Source organism: Chanodichthys erythropterus, chromosome 14, assembly GCF_024489055.1.
Source record: "Chanodichthys erythropterus isolate Z2021 chromosome 14, ASM2448905v1, whole genome shotgun sequence".
NCBI lineage: Eukaryota > Metazoa > Chordata > Actinopteri > Cypriniformes > Xenocyprididae > Chanodichthys > Chanodichthys erythropterus.
This window is the reverse complement of record NC_090234.1, coordinates 2,163,850-2,181,340: the sequence shown is the minus strand read 5'-3', so window position 1 is coordinate 2,181,340 and position 17,491 is coordinate 2,163,850. Positions and strand designations below refer to the sequence as shown.

Below are 17,491 nucleotides of genomic sequence, written 5' to 3'. Positions count from 1 at the left end.
CAACTTATACAGCGTTTACATGTACATTTCTTCTCCGCCATCCGAACAACACTCTCATGCGTCCCTCTCTCCTCTTCTCTTCTCCCTCTAGTCCAATCAGAATCGCACTCTCACACGTGAGGGCGGGAACAAATAAAACAACAACCTATCAGCAACAAATAATACTAACTTGCTAGTAGGGCTGGGCGATATATCGAATATACTCGATACATCGCGGCTTGTAGTCCGTGCGATGTAGAAAATTACTATATCCTGAAACTCGCGGACATTTTTTTTCCTTTGTTTTTCCCCCCTCTTGTCCTGTCCAGCATCGAAGCGCAAGCATAAGGATCACCTTGATAACCTAAGTTAAGAAGCTTATTTTATTTTTGATGCTTTTTGTTTGTAGATTAACTTTTACATACTCGCGGTCTTTCCCTCTCACAGAGAGACAAAACAAACGCACATAGTTACAAACGTCAGTCTGTCGCGCATGCAACGTCATACGCCCTCGACCAGCAGAAAGATAGCGGCAGCAGGTGCTAACGGTTACACATGGAGGACGACGAATTAATAAAAAAAAGAAACAGCACAGGATCCATCATCTGGCGGTGGTTTGGATTCAAGAAGGAAGATGTTGAACAAACAACGGTGATATGCAAAATCTGTCGCAAAAGCATCGCTTCAAAATGTAGCAGTACATCAAATTTATATCACCATTTGAGAACCCACCCGCTAGAAAATGAAGAGTGCTTGAAACTCCGCACGACAACATCTCAGAGCGGTGCAATATCAAAGAAAGTGCCTAAGCAACCAGCACTCACGCAACTGAGTCTGGCCTCTTCTATTTCCAGATCAACGCCGTACGACAAAAACAGTAAAAAACAGAAGGAGATAACGTGTGCAGTAACCCACCACATCGCGAAAGACATGGCCCCGGTTAATGTTGTTGAAAAGCCCGGGTTCAGAAAGCTCATCAACACACTTGACCCAAGATATAATCTGCCGGGTCGCAAATATTTTGCAGAGAAAGCGCTGCCTGAGTTGTACATTAAAGTGAGGGAAGAGCTGGCCAGTCAGCTTGTAAATGTGACCCACTTCTCAACAACTGCCGACATATGGAGCAGCCGAACATGTGAGCCATATCTCAGTTTGACGGTCCACTATATAGACAATTGGAAGTTGAAAAGCAAGTGCCTTCAGACGAGCTTTCTTCCTGAGGATCACACTGGCGGGATCATCGCACAAGGCCTGCAAGATGCTCTCATGTCATGGAATTTAAATGAAGCTCGTCAGGTGTGCATCACCACCGATAACGGCGCTAACATCGTCAAAGCTGTGAGCCTGAACAACTGGACATGTCTACAGTGTTTTGGCCATCGCCTGCATCTTGCAATTGGTGAGTGTTTTTTACCACTGTGATAAAATAGTAATTATCTTTATTGATATATGAGTAGGGCTGTCACTTTTGTGAAAAAATCATTTTCGATTTTTAAGACACAAGTGTTCATTGAATCGATTGTAAAATCGATTTTCCATGTCTAAAAAAAGACGTTTCCTTTTTCAACGTCAAATAACGGACGAACGTAAAGAGAGCGCTGGAAATGCACAAGTCAGCAATATTTCTTATATATTGGCATGAAGTTTCGTGCAGAATAACAAACAGCAACAGGAGTGCAAATTCTCGAAAAAAATATATATGCAGAGGGGACGGCTGCCATAACAAAACATATTTTTTGATAGAATCTTCACTTTTACACAGTACTATATAAATAAATAATTACCAAGAATTAGTTTAGTGTTAGGCTGAGTGGATTTCTTCACAATTACTATACCCTTTTAAATTATTATAACATTTTAAATGTTTGTTTTCATTCTCAGAGAGAAGCATGAAGGACCCCCGTATTGACCGTGCTGTTGCTGTGTGCAAGAAGGTAGTGAGCAGCTTCTCTTTCAGTTGGAAGAGGAGGAGAGACCTGGCCACAGCGCAGCAAGAGCTAAATCTCCCGGCACACCAGCTCATCAGTGAGTCTCCTACCAGGTGGGGATCCCGAGAGAAGATGATTGAGCGGGTACTGGAGCAGGAGCAAGTTATTTCTCAAGTCTTGGCCGCAGACAAGAAAACCCGGCATCTCGTTCTCACCTGGCAAGACCTGGAAGTTCTAGAGTCAGTGCACAAGGCTCTCAAACCTCTCCTGGAATTCACCGACGCTCTATCCGGTGAGAGCTATGTCACAGTGTCCTATGTCAAGCCTGTTCTCCATCTCTTCCAGTCCAGCCTCTTGGCACGTCAGGAGAATGACACCCCACTGACCCAGTCTATCAAAGCCTCCATCCTGGATTACCTAAGGGAGAAGTATTCTGATCCTTCCACTAACGACCTGCTGGACATGGCAGGCTTAGTGGATCCCAGGTTCAAGATAACATACTGCACAGAAAAAAAGGTGGATGCCATCAAGAGCAGAGCCATAACCGAGATGGAGGCAATGCTCTATGAGACTGACCAGGGCACAGCTGAGTTGGCTGCTTCACTGCCTCAAGATGCAACAACGGTATCACAGCCAGAAGAGCCACTAAGAAAGAAATCCCTGGGCAGCTTCTTTAAAACTGCAGCAACATCTTCCACCACACTGTCGCAGAGAGAGCTTATTGAAAAAGAGTTGTCTGCCTACTTGCAGTCTGTTAATGTTGACAGTGAAGCAAATCCATTGCAGTGGTGGAACGACCATGAGGAAATGTTCCCAAACCTGAAAAATGTGGCAAAAAAATATCTGTGTGTGCCCGCCACCAGTTCCCCATCGGAAAGGGTATTTAGTACCAGTGGTAATATAGTTACATGCCATCGAGCATCTCTCAAACCAGACGCCGTTGATAGGCTTGTGTTTTTGGCACAAAACCTCTAAACAACCTGGTATTCCCTGGTTGTTGTAACAAAGGGACAACATAGTATGCACGAAATACAACTACATATTTTTTTACTTTTTATTTGTGCCATATATTTCATGCAGAAGAAACCAAAACTAAAGCTGCAAACTTTTCCATAATGGACCAGATTCACCTTTTGTGAATTGTTTTATGTTTAGGTATTGTGTTTGAAACCATAGGATTGTTTATTAAAAAACTAAAAGGAGGGTCATTTTTATAAATACACTTTCTTTTCCAACATTTGATTTCCTATTATTCAGCTATTTTTTATTTTACTGATTTTGAAATTACCTGTGACATCCTGCACAAAAGCACATTATATATATTTGTTTTAAATATCCTAGTGGCATTATGCACAACAGGTGCACTTAAATTTAGTGTTGTTTTGAAATGTCATCTTAATGACAACATGCACAAAAGGGCACTTTTTTATTTGTTTTAAATACATTTTTTTCACACTTTAATTTTGTGTTTTGAAATGCCATGTGAGTTACAGCATGCACAAGCGTGCCCTAATGTCTTGTTTTGAAATGTTGTCTCTGACAATTTTGCACAAAACATGCACTTTCTGTTGACAATTTTATGTTAGTGCCACTCACTGTTTAATAAATACAATTGTTAACTTTGACTTAGTTGTGATATCCCCTTTTTTGCATGAAAGTTTAAAATTAGCATATATTAATGCTGTATGAACAAGAATGTTTTAATGTAGACATAGAGAATCATCATACTGGTGTGATTGTATGCATCAAAGTTTTAATTCAAGGCTAAGGCAAAATATCGAGATATATATCGCGTATCGTGACATGGCCTAAAAATATCGCGGTATTTATAAAAGGCCATATCGCCCAGCCCTACTTGCTAGGCAAAAGCACATTTTCACAAGTGCATTACATACAAACTTTAAGTATCACCGTAATTCTTAAAGAAACAGTGCTTTAAAATGTAGTTCTCAACTGAAACATAATATCACATGTACATAAGCATAAATGATGTACTCCCATCTAATGTATTCCACATTAACCCTTCTCATGAATTAGATATTATTTACTCAATAATAACTTGTTTATTTTACCCATCATTAACCCATTCTATTATTAACTCAACATAATAATACCCTACCTGGGTTACACACAGAAACATGCTGTATTGTTAATAACTTTGAATCATCAAAGGAAAACAAGTTCATCACAGAAGAGGACATTCAAATCACTGTCTGTATGAACTGCATTTTGTTTTTAAAAAGATCCATTGGGTAACTGAGTTATGTATGTTCAAAACATTATGAGGAAAGTAAACTCGTATAAAAATATTTCTTATATATATAAATAGGCTATATTTTCACATATTTCCATTGTGGACGTGACACTGAACCTGTGTGTGATGCGCCATCGTGTGGTGAACATGGAAACTACAGGAAAGTTTACTAAGACATAATGGACATTATTAATCTAAAAGGATCTTTAGAAATAGCCTATATATAATCTAACATGCTCAAAAAATATTAATTTACATAAAACAATTTAGGCTCTATGTGAGAGATCTGTTCAAAGTGAATCTGATGTAGGTGCCACTTGCAACCACGAGATGGCAGCAGCGCTACAGCACACCTTATTTCACTTCATTTCAACTTTATTCCATTTAACTTAATTAATGACAGCAACATACTGTATTATTAATCACGCAGGTAAAGCGTCAGATCAGCTTTTAATCTATAATATAGGCCATTGAAGTAATGTACAAATATACATCCAAATATAAACAATTTGTAAGTGTATATCTGCATCCAAAAAATGTAAACATTTTGAGTTCGGCGTATAAAGGCATTTGTAATCTACAAGACAGATCGCCGAATACATCCAAATATATATATGGCATCAGTTCAAAGGACTATAAAGTCTGTAAGTGCAAAAAGAATAAAGTGTCCTGTGTGCAGTCAAAGATATGTGGGGTGAACTGTACATTTTTTAAAGTTCAGGAGTAGGTGGAAGAGGGGGTGATGAACAGAGTTCAGCTTCCAGGAAGCTGTTTGAAAGCCTTGTGGAGCGAGCCTGGAGACTCCGGTACCTTCTCCCTGAAGGCTGAAGTGGGGGTTTAACGGATGTCAGCTATCAGCAGCAATACTGATGGCTCTACTGGTAAGGCGGGTGTGGAAAATGTCCATAAGGGAGGGCAGGGAAACACAGAGGATTGCAAGCTGCATTCACTATGCGTTACAAAGTCTTTCGACAGGATGCGGACCACACTGTGATGCGGCTGGTGATGATGCTTTCAATGGTGCTCCGGTAAAAAGAGCACATGATGGGAGGTGGGACTCCTGCTTTCCTCAGTTTACGGAGGAAGTAGAGGCGTGTCTGAGCCTTCTTGGCCAGTGATGTGGTGTTTGTCATCCAGGAGAGGTCCTCAGAGATATGCTCACCCTCTCCACTACAGCCCGTTGATGGTTAATGGGGGGCGCTGTGGGGGTCTTCTTCTGAAGGCGATGATAAGTTCTTTGGTCTTTGCCACATTGAGAAGAGATTGTTGTCATTACACCACCGGACCAGTTGGATTCATTGTTGTTAGTGATGAGGCCCACTACTGCCGTATCGTGATCGGGTACACAATCATGGGTCAACAGGGTAAAAAGCAGCAGGCTGAGTATATATTCAGATGTATAATACACAGATGTATAAATATGATGCTGCCGTGTGTGTGTGTGTGTGTGTGTGTTTATCCCAGTGTAGGGGGATAGACTATATAGTTTGTACAGTATAAAAATCACATCTAAGGAGAGTCCCTACAAAGATAGTGAACCAGACGTGTGTGTGTGTACTGTTAATATGAAATATGATGAAAAATACACGCAACCTTGTTATATATACAGTATATGCATATGTTTTTTGTCGAGCATCATATTTATACATCTGGGTTTTAAAGCTCATATATGCACTTCAATGATAATTGATAGATGGAAAAATAAATGTTCCCCAAAAGCCTGTCATATTTGACATTTACATTAACATGAAAAAGTTTTCATTTTTTACATAAAAATAGAAATGGTGTAAAAAAAAAAAAAAAAAATGCTTTCTTCAGTCCAGTAAATGTTTATCCTACATTTAACAACATTATGAGCAAAAAAGACTTTACTTGATAAAAATAGTATGAACTATCAATCAGAGGACAGAAGGCATGGAGTAGATTGTGTACAACATTTTTTCAGGAAAGCTTTAGTCATATTGATCATTTATAATGTTTTAAAAATTTGGCTTCTTATTTTAATGAATTTATAGCCCTAAAGGAGCAACGTATCCTGGAGATACAAACATTACAATAAAAAATAAAGTCATGAAATTTTAAATTTTATTATTTATGTCCTAATTGTCACCATGATGTTCTGTTCATGGACTTTCAGTTTGTTGTCACTCCTGTCTCATGTGCCTGATGAAGACCTGTTGGTCGAAAAGTTGCATTATTTAATAAATTATTTATTGGAGCAGTTATTTTCAGTGTGCGGACTTCACATTTCTCTTTTACCGCCACTCATCAGTCACATGGACACTAACGGTCCTCACAGCTGTTCTCATTTACCTTTGTGTATTTAAGTTCAGTTCATTGTCTGGTATCGACTAAAGTGTATTTGCTGTTGCTTGTCTGCCTGTCTTGAATTTATATTAAACTTTGATGCAAGCATGTGACGACAGTCTGGATGAAAATATGTAAAAAGTCAGCTATGTTTTGACTCATGATTGATTTGGGTTTATTATGATGTCATGTATTGCCTCTTAATGTTTTGTGTAGTTTGAATTAATAAATATGTGACTCGTTTAATGATGAAATCGAGGTTTAACGTCGTATTCAACTTTGCAAATTGACTCTGAACTAATAAATGTTTCTAGAAACTAAAAACTAGATGATGTAAACACTAAGCACCAGGGGCCGTATTCACAAACATTTGATCTTACCACTAAGATTTCTCTTAAATAGCAGTAAAAGTTCTTAGCTAAGAGTTTCCTCTTAAAACCTATTCACAAATCTGCTGAGACCAACTTTTACTAAGGAAGAAGTTTTAAGATAAGAGTAAGGGGCGGGGTTGACCTTGTTGCTATGGATGATGTCATCACACTTGCTAACTATGATTGGCTGATGGCGGAGGGGTCTCTGTCAGCGATTTAATACTGTAGAACGAGGTATCATATTCAAATAAAGATTTTAAAAAGTAAGCTAAGCATCACTAGTTAAACTTGTATATGTTCAGCTAATTGACAGCCTGTTACATGTCTGTATCTGGAGACATTTCAAGTGACAAATGATGTTTCAGAAACAAAGTTCAGGAGGAGCACGTTCAGATGATCTAATCAGTTCAAGAAGAGGCATATGAAGAGTTCAGATGCAAAAGCAGCTAAACGCCTCCTCTGTCTGAAGTGGGATAATGATATTGAGCGAATGCTCTCCGCACATACTATACGTTCATCAAATACTTTCACTTTAAATCGTTGGCAGAAACCACTAAAAGCCACTTGCCTTTGTCAGCAAAAGCTTCTAAGAGCACAGAAGAACCAATCGAAAGACACAAACTCAATCATATGATGTCAAGATGAAGGACGGCGTATGTATGATCCAGATTTCAATTGCCGAGCTGCAAGTTATCATCATGTTTTGTCCATCGTTACAGTGACAATGACAGGATTTAGCGAGAAGCATGTACTGAAGTGACATGTTTGAAAATAAGGCATTTCAACAACTGACTAACAACCTTTTCATTGCTGTTAAAGTGAAATTACTGAATCTAAATATAGGAGCCTGATAAAGAAAAAAAAAAAAAAAAAACTAATTTAAAAGAAAACATGTCAGATGGACTGTTTTGAACTCTTCATATATACACAGTGACTCACTCTCGTCTGGTTCCTATTCCCGGCTGGGGATATGGGGAAGTACTCTGGGTTTGGGCTACATTCTGAGCTCGATCCCCTCGGATAGCACACCAGATACACTTATTATACTGTTTTACAGTAGTGTGAGCTCTGCCACAGGTAATCAGACTTTCTTTATTTATTAAAGATTTATTTTTGGCATTTTTGCCTTTTTATTGCGATAGGGCAGTGAGCAGACAGGAAGTGTAGTGGAAGAGATAAGGGGGGACGGGATTGGGAAAAGGTCCACGAGCCAGTACAAGAACTCAGCCCACCTGAGCTGCCCACAAGACTATCGGTGCAGACGATGGGACATTATTTTCAACTTTACCGCAATGTTTTATTCTCCATTGTGATGAAGGTGGACTGGCTCTTAATTTGGTCATCACACTGACGTGTCTGTAAGGACACGGACACCCATTTAAATTAATGTCCTGTGATTGTTGAAAGGATAATAATGGTGTCCAGCAGAGGGCGCTGCTGAACTTCCTCTCCTACATCCATCATTCAATGTATATTGCTTTTACATAAATGAACCTCATCACAGATTAAAATATATAAATCAAAATATGTATTTCATTTATGAAGAAAAGGCTCAGCACCCAAATCTCCTATCACCTCAATGGTGTTCAGTGTCTTTGAGCGGATTACTGAGGCGGATCACCGGCAACACAGGACCGAACATTATAAGAAATGTGTTTCTGTCAAGAAAATGAATCACCCCACTGGGATTTTTTTTTCTTTGTAATTCCTTAATAGAAAAGATTAATTAAAAATAAGAAGAAAATAGAATCAGGAATGACAGACAATTTTGTATTTGCGGCAAAGTTAAAGTACTGCACTTAAGAATCTTTCATGATATATACCAACCACATGTAAATTTGGTAATGTTCATTTGAATTATAATTTCTGTAAATTCAGTTTGGTCAGTTGATCATCTTTTCTTCAATTGTCCCCTTGTCAAAGGAAAGTCTGTTTGGAAAGTCTGACCTCTCCAAATATCTTGCCTCAAAATCTAAATTGGACTTTGATTTAACATTGTGTGATTTTATTGGCAAATGTATTCATAAATGTACATTTTCTTTATCAATACCCAAATTAAATGATTTTCTACATGACTTTAACTACATAATTATGACACAAAAAACAATTAACAACATAAAAAGTGTCATCTTAAACTATGGTGAACTGTTGAATGTAGCGTAACTTACATTTCTGTACACTGAATTGTGTATTACTGTATGCTACAATTTTTTTTTCATTGTCTACCATTTTCTTTTTTAATGCTGTCGTCCATTATTCCTGTATTTAAATGTTAAAGAAACTTTTGTTTATATCTGCATTATCTGATCTGATCTGATCAACTTTTGCGCACACACTCTGCGTGTGACGTCATATCAATCACACTTGCGGTAACCCATCAACAGACGATGATCATGTATCGACGATAGCCAGAGATATTGTCAAAAGCATCAAATCTTGGCAATATTAAGAGGATTTTTATTATTAAATATATGTGCTGTGAGGATAATAAAAGATTAGGCTATTAAACTTTTTATACTTTTTTTTAGGTCTATTATACAATGAATTATAGGCCTATAATTAAAATTATTAAGAGTGTAGGCTATAATATTTCCTAACACCGCAGTCATCAATGAAAATTAAGCGCAGCTTTACTTCAAGCACGGACTTTAAAAAAACATCATTATCAGCATTTTATGTTGAAATTTGTCTCTGAGAGAATATGCTCTGTTAATGCAGTGTCAGACAGCTCCGTCACTGTTTACTTTCACTTTCTGTAGTGAGTACTGACCGAGGTTGAGACTTTTTCACCGGCATAACTCTTGCACAAAGTTTGCACGTTGCTTCTTGTCAGTGTTGGGGAAGCTACTCTGAAACTGTAGTTTGACAAACTACTAGCTACTTATAAATTCAAGTAGTTAAACTACAGTCAAGCTACCCTTCTGAAAAAGTAGTTAGCTACACTACAAGTTACTAAAAAAATGTAGCTAGCTACATCGAAACTACTTTGATTTTTTTTTTTTTTTTTACTGTTAATGAAGAATGTTTAAGTAAATGTTTGGGGTTTAAAACAATGCAATGCACTACAATTATTATTTCAAAGTGTACCATTTTATTTTTTTATGTATATCAAAAGATAAAATACTCAAATGTAGCCTATCTCTCACACTGACTGTCAAAATGCAAAATTGCTACTAATGTCACACCAATGCAGGCCTGGTTCTAGGCACCTAAGCACCTTCAAACGCAAGCAGGAGCACCCTCAGTTGATACTGTAATAATATCATATTGGCAAAACAGATTTGCCAAATGCTCCAGTGCGTATTTGTGTTTGCGCTCTGGAGAATTTCAAATGTTTCTATTTACAACATGATTTTGCAGTGGCGAGCAACGTAGCCAATCACAGACATAAGTGTTGATCTCTTGACCGCAATGGCCAATCAGGGGTGTTTAAGTTAGTTAAAATCACTGAAAGAAACGCCAGAGTTTTTATTTAGCACTGAGTTTGCAAGCTCATTGTGCAGTGTAGACAGCTATAACTGAGTTATGACTTTTTAGTGATTATAAAGGAAGCACTCTTTGCATGCTTTATATAATACATTCAGAATTTTAATATAAGTTTTGTTTTTCATGCTATAAGAGGACCGACGACCAATTGCACTCTGCAGTTTCAGAAGTGATATAAATACAGTACATACAAATGCAGGATTCACGCTCAAAATTGCTACCATAACCATAACATGGGACAAAAATATGAAATAATAATAAGAAGCAATGTGCAGACAAGAAAAATATTAGATTTTTTGTATCAAAATTTTTTAAATTCTGCTCCAATTATTTGTAAAATTAATGACTTAAAAAAATCTTAAATGTCTCATTGTACTTTGCTATTCTTGTTATGGTGGAGCCGTTGTTTACACATTACATCTGCACTTTACTGTAGCATCCTGACTAATTTCAGGAGCACCCTCAGTGATTTGATTCTGGTACCGGAACTGCACCAATGCAAGAACAAAATATATAAACTTACATTGGATACACAGAAAAATGCAGGTTAAACTCACAGCACATGAAGTGATGAAGCCTTGAGATGCGAATCATGTGCTTCTTGCGTGAAGATAGTGCATTTCATTCTGAAACCCATGCAGCTTATTTTATTAGATCAGTCTTTGCCGTGTGATAAGCGCACTAAGCTCGCATTTTTGTTTTCTGTTCAACTGACTAATGCTTTGCCAATGCAATGATGCAAAACACTGTTTATTATAAAACTGTGGCGGGACAGATTAGACTATGGCGGGTCACCACTGTAATAAAATAGTTTGCATACATTTGATAGAGACTGCAATAAAGCAGGACAGTCAATTTAAAAAGGCTATTATTCACCTGTATGTGCTTGAAGTCTTCGACACAGACAGCTTTTTAATCATGTTTATAAATTAAGCGTAACCTTTACTAATCGATTTGTGTGAAGTGTAAACCCACTCCTGTCCTTTACATAATCATCAGACGATCTCTTCTCGGTGAACTGTAAAGCCACAAGATGCGTGATATAACAATACATTGCGGTAATGCACGGTTTTAGCTCATGATCTGAAGACGCTGTGCTGATTCATTGCATCGCATGTTCGTCAGAACGCAAAACGGAATGTAGCTTGTAGCTTTTGGTCGCGCTACACCGCTACTTGCTGGAAAAAATAGTTAACTACTGGAAAAGCTACACTGTTTTAAAAGTAGCTGAACTACATACAAGCTACTGAAAAATGTAGTTAAACTACAGTAGTAGCGCCGCTACATGTAGTTAACTACTCCAACACTGCTTCTTGTGTGATATCTATTGGCTCTTCTTGTTTTAAAACGGAAATATTTCCAATATTATGATGAAGGGATACAGCTACGCCACTGTCTGTTGGCATAAATCTTTACAACTAAAGACGTGAACGTGAACTTGCGCACTGCATAATGCGTGTCAACATTACACTGCGCATGTGCCCCAGAGACTTCTGAATACGATTGAGAAAGTAGTCGGATTCAAGCGTTTACATGGTCATTTTTTGCTGTTGGATCGGATTAGAAAAGGAATAAACCACCCCTTCCAATCCGATTGAAATTTCATTCAGATCAAGCTCAATCGGATCAATTAAGGTGTTTACATGAACATTTTTCAATCCGACTGAGCCGTCAATTATTTGGGTGCATGTAAACGTAGCCTCTGTCACAAGCTATTACTCTCCCTCCTATCAGAAATCTCAGGTCTCAGGTGCTGCACTATCATGGTTTTCTTCCTATCTCACTGAAAGACAGCATCACTATGCATAATTATAAATCTCCCACCGCTTTACTCAGTCAGGGTGTTCCCCAGGGCTCTGTTCTCAGACCTTTACTATTTTGGTGGATCCAAAATGGTCAATATTCATATTCATGCATTTTATTCATATTTCATGTTAATAGGTTATGGCTTATGATTTATCAATATTACTTTACTCCATATATTAATCCTCATCTTATTTTCAAGTATTTACTCTTTAATGTACTCCTTTATGGTTATTCTTCTTTTATCTTAAGAGTATATATGCTTTCTATATTCAGTAGTTCTTTAAGTGTTCCAGTGTGACAGGTCATGTTGACACTTTTGTGGTTAAATATTGGACGCCTGCCAAGTACTGCAGAAGTGATTGTGTTTTCAGAATTAGTTGCTCATTTGAATTTTATGTACCTTTTATGTCTGTTTCCATTCTTTCAGACATGTGATATTGCAAGATCTGCAAAATTCCCTTAAGGGCATCAAAACAACACCTTTTGTATCTATTTTCATCTATATTTGATATTTGACCAGTCACTCTGACCTAGCCGTTACACCAACTATAACATAATGGATGAATCTGTTTGACATTTTCTTACTAGACCAAAACATAAGTTTGAGTGGGATGTAAGTTTTCCTATGCTTATGGTAAAAAACGGACTGGGTCTTTGATAGTTTAGCTTTTTCTTTGCTTTGTTAGATACAATATTCTGGATTTTATTATTAACTACTAATTACTTGATTAATTTGTCTCTCTCTATAATTTTGAATTAATAAAGCTCAGAGATCGAGGTAAACAGGAAGTGAAACCTACAACGTCTAGATAACACCCAAGGTGGCTCTGAGGAGCCAACTACTTAGATGTGAGAATAAGTGTTACAGGCTTGGAATACTCGTTCACACAGCAGACATGAGCCGTGTGCTCAGCATATCGCCTATCGACCCTTCAATGAGGGGAGCACAGGATAATGCTAGCAGAATGGCAAGTAGGCCTCAAGAAAGGCCTGCTACTCCCAAGAACACGGCCATGGGCCCCGGGTTGCCAATGCTAGAGCTCCAGGGGAGCAAAATCCAAGGAGGAGAATAACACACTCGACCCGAGCAGCATAGGTATAAGGCAATAAGTTTGAAAATAGAGGAAGAGGGATCCCAAAGTAACTCAAAGGAGCTAGCTTCATATAAATTGAGGCCTCCACAGGGAGGAACCAAGGGAGGCAGGCCATTTAAACAGAACTTGAAACAATCAAGGGGATACTCACAATGAGACTACCAAGCTCATAGAGCAGAGGCTTCGGCAAAAAGCGCACAAGCGAGAGGAAGCCTGCACCGCTCACACCGACCTCAGGGAGGCTAATAACAAAAAGCTCACTGCTTGTCACCAAGCTAAATGTTAAACACCAGTAATTACTACATATTTAGATTTTGCTAAAAACTCAGTAGCAATGGAGTAAAGGAACAAATGAGAGGAGGCCACAGGGCCCGCTACTTGCATTCTAAGCCTAATGCAGAAGGCAGGCCACCCGACCAGAAGCAACCCTGATGAGAGGGGAGGCAAACAGGAGATGGGCGACTAGCAAGGGAGGCTAAATATAAAGCAGCCAACACCTACTGCTGAAATAGAACAGGTTGACAACGTCTGCCTGTGTCGGGACAGGGGCGGCCCAAGAGGAGGGCCAACCTCTGAACATGACCTCATTGCAGGTTGACAACGTCTGCCTGTGTCGGGACAGGGGCGGCCGACCTCTGAACATGACCTCACTGGTCATGTTCCAAAAGTTAAAACGAAACCTGGGCGTCAACCAGGAGAAACATTTTAATAGAAAAACACTAGCACTCAGCGGGGTAGCGGTTTGAACCTAAAGACTCTCAAAAAGAGGAGGCTGGCAAAAAAACTAAAAAAACCAATGTGGCCAAAGAAAGGCCAACACACGAAGCAGAAACAGCCCAGAGGAAGAGGCCTCAGAAAAAAAGGCAGACACTGGGACAACACAAAGCTCGACTGAGTAAAAAACCACTACCCAAAATGTTCATGAAGAACTGGAGCTCAAGGGAGTGGAGGTTCAGGGCTTGAGCGGTGATGCTAGACCTCTGGCCCTGCCTATGATCCTCAGACCATGACGGGCCAGGTCCCCCTGGCTGCCTGGGTGCAGATTCAGACCAGCGCGGTATACAGGATTTGAATGCTGCTGAGTGCGCCCTCGCCTCCCTGAATTTCCCAACCACTGCCTCAACAGAGGTCCCGAAAAGCTCAAGCATCGAGGAGAAAACCCTTCTCTTTTCTCCCAGATGTCAGCCAGGTTCACCCACAGGTGTCTCTCCGTTGCCACCATTGATCAACCGATCGCGGCAGCCGTTTGTTTGGTTGGCACGGAGAAAGACCCTTCCCTTCCTTTAAACAGGTCGGCCTGATATGCTTGAAGCACTGCCACAGCGTGCAGTGCAGCACCGGCCTGACCTGCAGCCACGTATGCCCTGCCATTCAACTGTGAAGTTGTTTTTAGTGGTCCAGTAGGCAGGGCCGGGGACTTCAAAGATGAAGCTCCATCATCAACGAGATAGTTCCTGAACGTCTCGTCGATAGGGGGCATCGCCACATATTCGTGCTCTTGTATTCCCTTGACATTGGCATAATTTGCATGCCCAGACTGATGAATTACGGGCTGAATAACGGTTTTTCCATGCATTCTTGATCTCAGAATGGAGATTGGGAAGGAATTAAAGGCTCACGGTAGCTGGAGGAGCATGGCTGGAAAGAAAGCTTTTGTCTTGCCTCCCACGAACCCCTTCTTCCCGAACGTGGAGGTTTAATCTAAATATATAGCCTAGTTGCTGTTATTTTAACTTTAACTTAATTACAGAAACATGCTGTATTGTTAATAACTTTGGTGAATCATCAAAGGAAAACAAGTTTTCAAGAGCAACAAAAACGTCTTGGTTAAGTATGTAACCCTCGTTCCACGAAGGAGAAACGGCACAGAGCTCAGGGAGTGGAGGGCCTCAAATTATAATAATAGAGAGGACCAAACACACTCAGAAATGTGAAGGTGGCCTCAGAAAAAAAGGCAGACACTGGGACAACACAAAGCTCGACTGAGTAAAAAACAAAATGTTCATGAAGAACTGGAGCTCAAGGGAGTGGAGGTTCAGGGCTTGAGCGGCAATGCTAGACCTCTGGCCCTGCCTATGATCCTCAGACCATGACGGGCCAGGTCCCCCTGGCTGCCTGGGTGCAGATTCGGACCGGCGCAGTATGCAGGATTTGAATGCTGCTGAGTGCGCCCTCGCCTCCCTGAATTTCCCAACCACCGCCTCAACAGAGGTCCCGAAAAGCTCAAGCATCGAGGAGAACGCCCTTCTCTTTCTCCCAGATGTCAGCCAGGTTCATCCACAGGTGTCTCTCCGTTGCCACCATCGATCAACCGATCGCGGCAGCCGTTTGTTTGGTTGGCACGGAGAAAGACCCTTCCCTTCCCCTGGTCCAAATCTTTAAACAGGTCGGCCTGATATGCTTGAAGCACTGCCACAGTGTGCAGTGCAGCACCGGCCTGACCTGCAGCCGCGTATGCCCTGCCATTCAACTGTGAAGTTGTTTTTAGTGGTCCAGTAGGCAGGGCCGGGGACTTCAAAGATGAAGCTCCATCATCAACGAGATAGTTCCTGAACGTCTCGTCGATAGGGGCATCGCCACATATTCGTGCTCTTGTATTCCCTTGACATTGGCATAATTTGCATGCCCAGACTGATGAATACGGCTGAATAAGGGTTTTTCCATGCATTCTTGATCTCAGAATGGAGACTGGGAAGGAATTAAAGGCTCACGGTAGCTGGAGGAGTATGGCTGGAAAGAAAGCTTTTGTCTTGCCTCCCATAAACCCCTTCTTCCCGAACGTGGAGGTTTAATCTAAATATATAGCCTAGTTGCTGTTATTTTAACTTTAACTTAATTACAGAAACATGCTGTATTGTTAATAACTTTGGTGAATCATCAAAGGAAAACAAGTTTTCAAGAGCAACAAAAACTACCGAACTACTGCTGTAAATCTGCTGTGTTTTTAAACTGTAAGTACTTCATTGTATTATTTATCAGGTATAATATAATCTCAAATATTTGGTGAATCAAACTCTGAATTAATAGGATTCAGAGTCTGAAAATTAATTTATTGCTTTCGTCATGTCCAGTTTGTAATGAAACATTGTAGATTTTGCGTGTAAAAATGTATTTTAGAGAAAAAGTGTACAAGCAATAGGAAACCGCACCCTGGAGAGGATTGTGAAACAAAACCCATTCAAAAATGTGGGGGAGATTCACAGAGAGTGGACTGCAGCTGGAGTCAGTGCTTCAAGAACCACTACGCACAGATGTATGCAAGACATGGGTTTCAGCTGTCGCATTCCTTGTGTCAAGCCACTCTTGAACAAAAGACGAAGACAGAAGCATCTCGCCTATATATCAATATATCAGTCTGTGTGTAATGAATGAATATAATATACAAGTTTCACTTTTTGAATGGAATTAGTGAAATAAATCAACTTTTTGATGATATTCTAATTATATGACCAGCACCTGTATATTTTAACACTCTCGGGTCGGCGGTCACGCCGGCGTGATCACCGCGTTTTTTTTTCTAACCAGTGTGAAAGAGACTCAAAATACTCTGTCAATGTTGCACATACAATTAAGAGCTATACACCATTTTAATCTGTGGAATATCTTCTTTTATTTGTGTACACTCAGAGTAACAACAAAATGTTGTGCTTTTTGTAAAATAAATAAAACTAACATGATGCGTGATCTCTCGTCTCCCTCTGAACGAAGTCCAATCTGATAGTTCTCAGAAAATGAACTGTAACTTAGTGAATACTAATGACAAAAAAATTAGACTTATGTCTAAAAAAACATTGAAATGTCAGGTTTTAAATCGTGTAAGTCAAATCGAAAACAAATATTCTGTGTTTATGTAATCTGTATGAAAAGAGAGCCATGTCAGAAGTCCGTGATTCAGCTCATTATCCGCTAATGCGGCCACGCCCACGGAGTCAGTGCTATTCAGACGCAAATTCAGAGTCAATACATGCATTCATCGTCTCAATTGTGTATTTATCGTCTTGAAAAATGTTTTGAATAGCCATAGTTAGCGATCTCTGTCCTCTGTTAGTTCAGTTATTTCCTGGATTGCCTATTCTTCTTTAGTGCTCAGGCATTTGTGGACTAAAGGTGTACAGAGCGCCCTCCGGCTGCGAGTATGAATTCAAAACACAGTATCCAGCACTCATAGTAATGACAATAAATCCTGAATAAATATTACTCTTCTGTATAGAAAATTGACAAACATATGATAATCCATCAGTATTTCTCCAAATGTGCATGCTTTTA

General features: G+C 39.6%; 1 protein-coding gene across 1 annotated transcript; it reads left to right on the top strand.

Annotated features, from left to right (window-relative positions):
• The first annotated feature begins 534 nt into the window (after positions 1-534).
• On the top strand, positions 535-13,971 carry LOC137035574 (E3 SUMO-protein ligase ZBED1-like). Its single transcript, XM_067408998.1, has 5 exons — positions 535-1,378; positions 1,861-2,786; positions 5,137-5,189; positions 5,299-5,525; positions 13,772-13,971. The coding sequence occupies exons 1-5, from the start codon at positions 535-537 to the stop codon at positions 13,969-13,971; spliced, it is 2,250 nt and encodes a 749-aa protein (XP_067265099.1).
• The last annotated feature ends 3,520 nt before the right edge of the window (positions 13,972-17,491 follow it).